At 51.7% G+C, this 7761-nt stretch overlaps 1 protein-coding gene across 1 annotated transcript; it reads left to right on the top strand.

Annotated features, from left to right (window-relative positions):
* The first annotated feature begins 1501 nt into the window (after positions 1–1501).
* LOC112545397 (protocadherin gamma-A2-like) lies at positions 1502–2715 on the top strand. Its single transcript, XM_075900024.1, has one exon. It carries the CDS (start codon positions 1942–1944, stop codon positions 2587–2589), a length of 648 nt encoding a protein of 215 aa, XP_075756139.1. The 5' UTR covers positions 1502–1941; the 3' UTR covers positions 2590–2715.
* Positions 2716–7761: the final 5046 nt, after the last annotated feature.

Genomic DNA, 7761 nt, shown 5'->3' with positions numbered 1-7761 from the left:
TATACACTGATACAAGACTCTGGAGAGACCTCATTTGGAATATTGGATGTAATTATCATATTCTATGATTAAGAAACATGAATTTAATCTGGAAGAGATGCAGGGAAAGGCTGTTTTGATAATCAGAGGAATGGAAGTCCTACACCAAGAGGAGATTCTGGAAGCGTAACTTGTTTAGTCTAACCAAAAGAAGGCTGAGGGGAAGATCTGAATGCTCTCTATAAATAAGTCAGAAGGATCAATACCAGAGAGGGAAACAGTTATTTAAATTAAGCACCCATGTTGGCACAAGAACAATAGACTATAACAAGCTTAGGCTTGAAATTTGATACTATTTTCCAGCGGTCAGAAGGCTGAAGTTCTAGAACACTCTGATTAGGGGAGTAGTGATGGCAAAAAACGTAGCTAGCTTCAAGACAGAGCTTGATAACTTTATGGAATCGAAGGTATGATGAGGTTGCCTACAATGGCAAGTAGTTTGTGCTCCATCAATGACTGTTAGTACCAAATATCCTCACTGGAAGGAGATGGTGCACTAGATGGGAAGGCTTTGAGTTACTACCAACACAATTTCCTCAGATGTCCAGCTGGTGGGTCTTGCCAACATGCACAACATCTAACTGATTGCCATATTTTGGGTTGGGAAGGAACTGGGTCAAATTGGCAGAGACCTTATGTGTGGTTCACCTACCTTTGCAGCATGGGGCATGGCATACTTACTGGTTTAACTAGAATTAATGGTGAATTCTCTTTAATTTGAACTCTAGATCATGATGTGTGGTTTTTAGTAACTCACACAATGGTTATGGGTCTGTCAAAGGAGTGAGTGGCTGGCCTGCGATATTGCAAGCTGTCAGACTAGATGACCACAGTGGTTTCTTTCTGGCATTGAAGTCTGTGAAATTCAGTGACCCAAGATGTAGGATAAACCACTTAATGGAGTGATTTTCTTCACCACATGGGTAGACAGTCTGTCAAATTGCAATCGCTACCATATATGTTATATATCTGCATAACATCTGTATGTTGGGCATCTATACATAAATATCAAGTTTGTCCATTTCATATTTTACATTTCTGCGTTATTGGCATATTATCCCTCATCTGGTGGAATTGTCAATGAAACCTATCATTCTGTTCTCTTTTATTAACTGAATGTGAAAATCACAAGACTTGAAAATATATGGAGTACAGATTATTGTATATCACACATTTCAGAGATCTCATCCACAGACTGGCATTTATATTTTCTGTATTCCTATTTCATCCACTGAGCTGACAATGAACACGGTGGCTAAAATAGCAAATGTGGCCGAGTCAAAAATACCTGAAATGTGAACAAAATGTTACTTCATGCGTCAAGTGTGTATGTCAGGAGTCAGGTCCTAGAAAGGGAGCATTCGAATATAACAACTGAAGAACACAAAAATGAAATGCAAACGGATGGACGGTAAAACTGAAAGATTCTCTCTCGCTCGCGAGCTCTGTCTCTCTCCCCCCCCCCCCCCCCCCCATTTACCCATCCTGGTTCATACACAGAGATATGACGAATCTGGAAAATCCATACAGGGGATCTTTCAACAACACAAGCTTATTACCAGTAATTCCTTCAGAGATTCGCCACCGCCCAGCAGTTTGTTCCTTCCCGCGACGCTTATTTGCGACATTAAATACGACAGAAAACGACGGGTTTAAAACTTCCAGCGCGGAGCTGCAGTTATTGGCTGAGGCGCTGAGCGCCGCTGTTCACCAATCAGGGAGGAAGACGCGCCGAGCGATCCACCCCGCCCCGCCCGCAGCCGCAGAGCCCGGAGCGGATCCGGACCGCAGCAGAGGGGAATATTCGGGGAAACTGGCCTTGGTTTAACAGCTGGTGTTTTCGGAAGCGTTTGCTCAAGGACAGAGCCCTTCGCTGAGCGAGAATCGGAGGCGTCTCCCGGAATGGCTGCGGCACCGCGGCTCCGGCGGAATCAGAGGCGAGCCCTGCTCTGCTGGATGCTGGTTACCTTTTGGGATGCGGTTTCTGGGCAGATTCGTTACTCGATCCCGGAGGAAACGGAGAGAGGCGCTTTCGTGGGGGACGTGGCAAAGGACCTGGGGCTGAACGCGGAGCAGCCCTCGGAGCGCGGAGTCCGAATCGTTTCCGGAGGTAGGGCGCAGTACTTTGCTCTCAATGCGGAGAGCGGCCATTTGATCACCGCGGAGCGCATAGACAGGGAGCGGATCTGCGGCCGGGCGGGCAAGTGTCTGCTGAGCTGTGAGCTCATAGTGGAGGATACAATGAAGCTGTACGGAGTGGAAGTGGAAATCACGGACATTAATGACAACGCCCCCAGCTTCCCGACTGAAGAAATGGAGTTAAAAGTCAGCGAGACAACGGCGCCGGGATCTCGCATTCTCCTCCCAGAGGCGCAGGATTCAGATCTAGGGACTAATTCCATCCAGAGCTACCAGCTCAGCAGCGACGGGCATTTCTCACTGGATGTTCAGACGGAACCGGATGGAGTGAAACACGCGGAACTCGTGCTGGAAAAGTCCCTGGACCGGGAAGAACAAGCCGTTCACACGCTGATTCCTCACGGCCACTGATGGGGGAGACCCGGTCAGGTCCGGCACCGCGCAGATCCGCGTTACTGTCCTCGATGCTAATGACAACGCGCCGGTTTTCAGTCAGCCTGTCTACACGGTGAGTGTGTGGGAAAATGTGCCGGCAGGGTCCACGATCCTTACAGTAAAAGCCACCGACCTGGATGAAGGAGTCAACAAAGAGATAAAATACTCATTCAGGAAAATCACAGACAAGGCTTCCCAAATATTCCGCCTGGACGCGAAGACGGGCAACATAACAGCAATGGGCAACGTGAACTTCGAGGAATCCGCGTTGTATGAAATCGAGGTGCAAGCGCAAGACGGGGGAGGCCGATTTGACAAATCCAAAGTTGTGATCGAGGTTACCGATGTGAATGACAACGCCCCGGAAATCGCTGTCAGGTCCCTCGTAAGCGCGATCCCCGAGGACGCTCCCCCCGGGACTGTGGTCGCCCTTCTAAACGTCCAGGATCCGGATTCGGGGGAGAACGGGGAGGTCACGTGCTCCATACCCAGCAGCCTCCCCTTCCAGCTGAGGCGGTCGCTGGACAAGTACTACAGCCTGGTGACCGAGCGAGCCCTGGACAGGGAGCAGGTGGCCGCCTACAACATCACAGTCACCGCCACGGACAGCGGGACTCCGCCCCTTGCCACCGCCATCACCATCCCGCTCCGGGTCCTGGACACCAACGACAACGCTCCGCTCTTCGGCCAAGCGTCCTACACCGCCTACGTGCCGGAGAACAACCCCAGCGGGGCCTCCGTGTGCTCCGTGAGGGCCACTGACCGCGACTGGGGGGAGAACGCCCGAGTGACTTACTCTCTGCTGGAGGGCGAGGGCCGCGAAGCTCCGCTCTCCTCCGCCGTGTCCATTAACTCGGAGACCGGGGCTGTGTACGCGCTGCGCTCCTTCGACTACGAGCAGCTGCGGGAGCTTCGGTTCCGGGTGCAGGCTCGGGACGGGGGGTCCCCGCCGCTCCGCAGCAATGTCTCCGTCAGGCTCTTGGTGCTGGACCAGAATGACAACAGCCCGCACATCCTGCACCCCCGCCTCCCCCAGCGATGGCTCCACGGGAGTGGAGCTGGCCCCTCGCTCCTCCGAGCCGGGCTACCTGGTCACCAAGGTGGTGGCGGTGGATGCGGACTCCGGGCAGAACGCCTGGCTCTCCTACCAGCTGCTGAAGGCCACGGAGCCGGGGCTCTTCTCTCGGTCGGAGTCCACAGCGGCGAGGTGCGGACAGCGCGCGTACTTTGTGGACAGGGACGGCCTGAAGCAGAGCCTGGTGGTGCTGGTGAAGGACAACGGGCAGCCCCCCTCTCTCGGCCACCGTCACTGTCACGGTGGCGGTGGCTGACAGCATCCCCGAGCTCCTGTCGGACCTGAGCAGCCTCTCGGCTCCCGCGCAGCCCGCAGTCCGGCCTCACCTTGTACCTGGTGATCGCGGTGGCGTCCGTGTCCTGCGTCTTCCTCACCTTCGTCATAGCGCTGGTGGCCCTGCGGCTGCGGCGGTGGGCGCGAGTCGCAGCTGTTGGACTCCTCGAGTGGGACTTTCGGCGGAGTTCCCGTCTCGCACTTCGTGGGCATCGATGGGGTCAGAGCGTTTCTCCACTCCTACTCCCAGGAGGCGTCGCTCACCGCGGGCTCCGGGAAGAGCCAGTTCAACTTCCCCCAGTCAAACTATGCAAACACTCTGACCAGCGCGCAGACGTGTGGGGTAAAGGATCCTTTCCTAATGGCCGAGGAGTTAGACAGTAACAGGGATCAGTCCAACATTCAGGTGAGCTAATATCTGTTTAATCTCGTGGTTTATATTTTTAAATGCAGGTTGCTGTTAATCTCTAAGAATTACTGAACACATCTAATCTAATCACCTAATAAAGCATCTTGTTAGTCTTTAAAGTGCTACATAGTCCTGTTTTTTTTTTTTTTTGTTTTTTTTTAACACATCGAGTGTTTCGGGGGACTGTATTAGAGGGAGGGTTGGGCTCTGTCTTAGAGAGATTTCCTTGGTTATTATAGATGTTTTCAGTTAAGCCTTGATAATCCGAAGTGGATTCCATCGTGCTCTTCACTATTGTGTTTGGAATTAGTGTTGTCTTGAGAGAATTGGGCCTATACGTACATAGATTTATGTGATAATATTCACACTATGAACCCATTTAGAAAACAGATTTTTATGTGCCTTTTGCAGATCTCTTGAAATGGTGATTTGTTCAAAATTTGAGTCTGTCTTTAATTTGTGATATTATATAAATTATGTTACCTGAGGTATTAGAAAGTAAAGACATTTTCTTATATTTTCAGAAATATAGATGATGGAACAGGAATGTTACAATAGGGCAAAATGTTTCAATATTAACTTATTTGATAAACCAAAATATTTAACTCCCAGAATGGTTTCCTCTGTCCTTCCGTACTACAAATAATACAGGGTAGTTATACACAATCAATGTTAATGTTTGATTAAGAAGAGCATTGAGCATTTGGGAGAATTTGACGATACATTACACTAATATATTTTTGCTAGAAGACTTACCCCGGGGTCCTTGAAGACCTTAACTCAGATACGTTTTGTTTTTCTGTATTTAAATCGTTCTGGGGCGGGACTGAGGATAAGGGGTTCAGTCTGCAGGCTGTCCTGGGGAGAGTGGAGAACCCCAGCTCTCTCTCACTACAGCATCTTGGGGCCAGGTAAGAAGCCTCTGTCCATGTCTTGTGCAGTGGGCACACCCAGGGGAGGGGTGCATGTCCCCTGGCTGGGGCACAGACAGACACGTAGACAAACAGACAAAGTCTCTGAAACGTATGGTAAAGGGGTGAGCAAATACCAGCCCACTGGCCTGATCTGGCCTGTCAGGGTTAGTCCACTATCGCTATATTTACCTTTGTCTCTGCAGGTAAAGGGCGACCACAATTCTCTTTGACCACAGATCACTATTCACGGCCAATAGGAAAGGCAGGAAGTGGTGTCCCCAGCCACATCACTTGGTGGCACTGACGTTTGCTGTGAACAGCGCTCTGTGGCCAACTAGAGCTGTGCTTGCTAACACCTGTAGAGGCATAGGTAAATATAGTGGCCCTCCAGACCTAACCCTGGTGGACCCCCAGTTTTTATTGCCCAGCTCTGTTATAGTAGACGGCTGTCCTTTTCTCCGCTCCTGCTCCTGCTGGCCAAATAGTGCTATAGCTGTTCCAGTCCCCATTTCTGGTCCCTTGCTGCTCCCCCCTCCCCCCGCCCGTCATTCTGCAGTATAACCGTCCCTCCTGCCAAACTCCTGTCTTTCTATTGTATGAGAAACAATTTAATTCCTGGCACATTCTATTGTCCTGGCACAGCCAAACCCTGACCTGGCTTTAAGTTAGGAGAAGAGGAAGCGGCTTACCAAATTTGGAGGTCCTAGCTCTTACAGCTTACCATGAGTTCTTGAACAACCAGACTCACAGACAGTCTGTATATCCCTGGGAAGAGTTTGAATACACTGGCTCCTTAGAACTGCTTTTCCATTCATGTTTGGTATTTGGAATGTATGGGAAACTACTAACGTGTTCTTTTGCACGCTTCTATGACAGAAAGGACCTGGGTTTTAATTTTAATAGATGAATGTTCTCGGTAGTTTTTTGGAACAGCCTGTGCATTCTGAGTGGGGTGATTACTCTCAAAGGAAAGATAAACTAAAAGGGACAATAAGGGCAAAACACAACCATGGTCCAGCTGTGCCGTTTACATTTATATTTTTCGCGTCATTGGGTTGAATACCCATTGCTTTTTCTCAAACAGTTTAGAAACGCGCTTTGCGGAATCTCGCCGGTAAGAGAATGTAGTTGCGGAGAATGTAGTTTATTCCATGCAAATTGTTGTCCTTGTATTTAATGGATGACACACACAGCGGGACGCACTGGTCCACATACACGCAAAAAATTGTAAACAGCGGCAAAAAAACTCTTGAGAACTGTTACCTTTTATCAGTAGATACAACACGCATATTGAAAACATGTCGAATTTCCATTTGGGCTCACGCTGGGAAACGCAGCCCTGTCAGCTTCTCGCAGTGCTTTTCCTAGGCCGCATGTCTTGCGCTACGTGCACAATAGGAGGAGAACACAAAACAAAACCAGCAAACCCCCACGATTGTCGCTAAGCTGCGCCGGCGCCGTGCTGAGACCGCTGCTGCTGCAGTTCTGGGCTGAGGCTCCGAGTGCCGCTGTTGGCCAATGCGGAGCCGGCGCTGCAGCCGGGATCCACTGGCGGCTCCTGCCCTGCGCTTGCTCCGTCACACGGCGCCGGGCGGGGCGGGGAGAAAGCAGCGGAGGGACCTGCCCAAGGCGTCCGGCAAGAGGGAGCCGCCGCGGAGCGCTCTGCCCCATAGCAAACCCCCGGCTCGGTTTGCGCTACGTGAGCGCGCCTCTCGGCACCGGGCGGGGGGCGCCGCATGAATGGGAACGGAGAAGGCAGCAAGGACGGGGCGAATCTGAAAGCGACCGGGATGGAGACCAGGCGCCGGGCGGCCCCACGGCAAGTACTGCTCCTCGCCTGCTTCTTCCCTTTGTTCTGCCGCGCGGCCCCGGAGCAGACTCGCTACTCGATCCCCGAGGAAATGGCCAAAGGCTCCCTCGTGGGGAACCTCGCCCAGGATCTGGGGCTGGAGCTGAGGGAGCTGCCGCTGCGGAAGCTCCGTGTCAGTTCGGAACAGCAGCACTTCAGTGTGAATGGGGAGAACGGGGACTTGTCTGTGAATGGCCGCATAGACCGGGAGGAGATCTGCGGGGAGACTCCGCTTTGTGTGCTGACGCTGGAAACGGTGGTGGAAAACCCTCTGAACGTTTTCCACGTGACTGTAGCGATCCAGGACATTAATGATAACGCCCCGCGGTTCAAGACAGACAACATCGATCTGGAAATTATTGAATCCGCACTGCCGGGCGCGCGCTTTCCACTAGAATCTGCGCACGACCCAGATACGGGGGTGAACTCGGTGCAAATGTACCGGCTCAGCGGGGACCCGCATTTCTCCCTGTCTGTGAAGGAGAGCCCGGATGGAAACAAATACCCAGAGTTAGTGCTGGAAAAGGCTTTGGATCGGGAAACGCAGCAGTCCCATCGGTTGGTCCTGACGGCCGTGGATGGGGGGGAGCCGGTCAGAACCGGGACGGCTCAGATTAGGGTCAATGTC

Source organism: Pelodiscus sinensis, chromosome 17 (assembly GCF_049634645.1).
Source record: "Pelodiscus sinensis isolate JC-2024 chromosome 17, ASM4963464v1, whole genome shotgun sequence".
NCBI lineage: Eukaryota > Metazoa > Chordata > Testudines > Trionychidae > Pelodiscus > Pelodiscus sinensis.
This window is presented reverse-complemented; position numbering and strand designations above follow the sequence as displayed.

Excerpts from the sequence above, each read along its gene's own strand:
- LOC112545397 (XM_075900024.1), top strand. The coding sequence starts at position 1,942 with ATGGCTGCGGCACCGCGGCTCCGGCGGAATCAGAGGCGAGCCCTGCTC.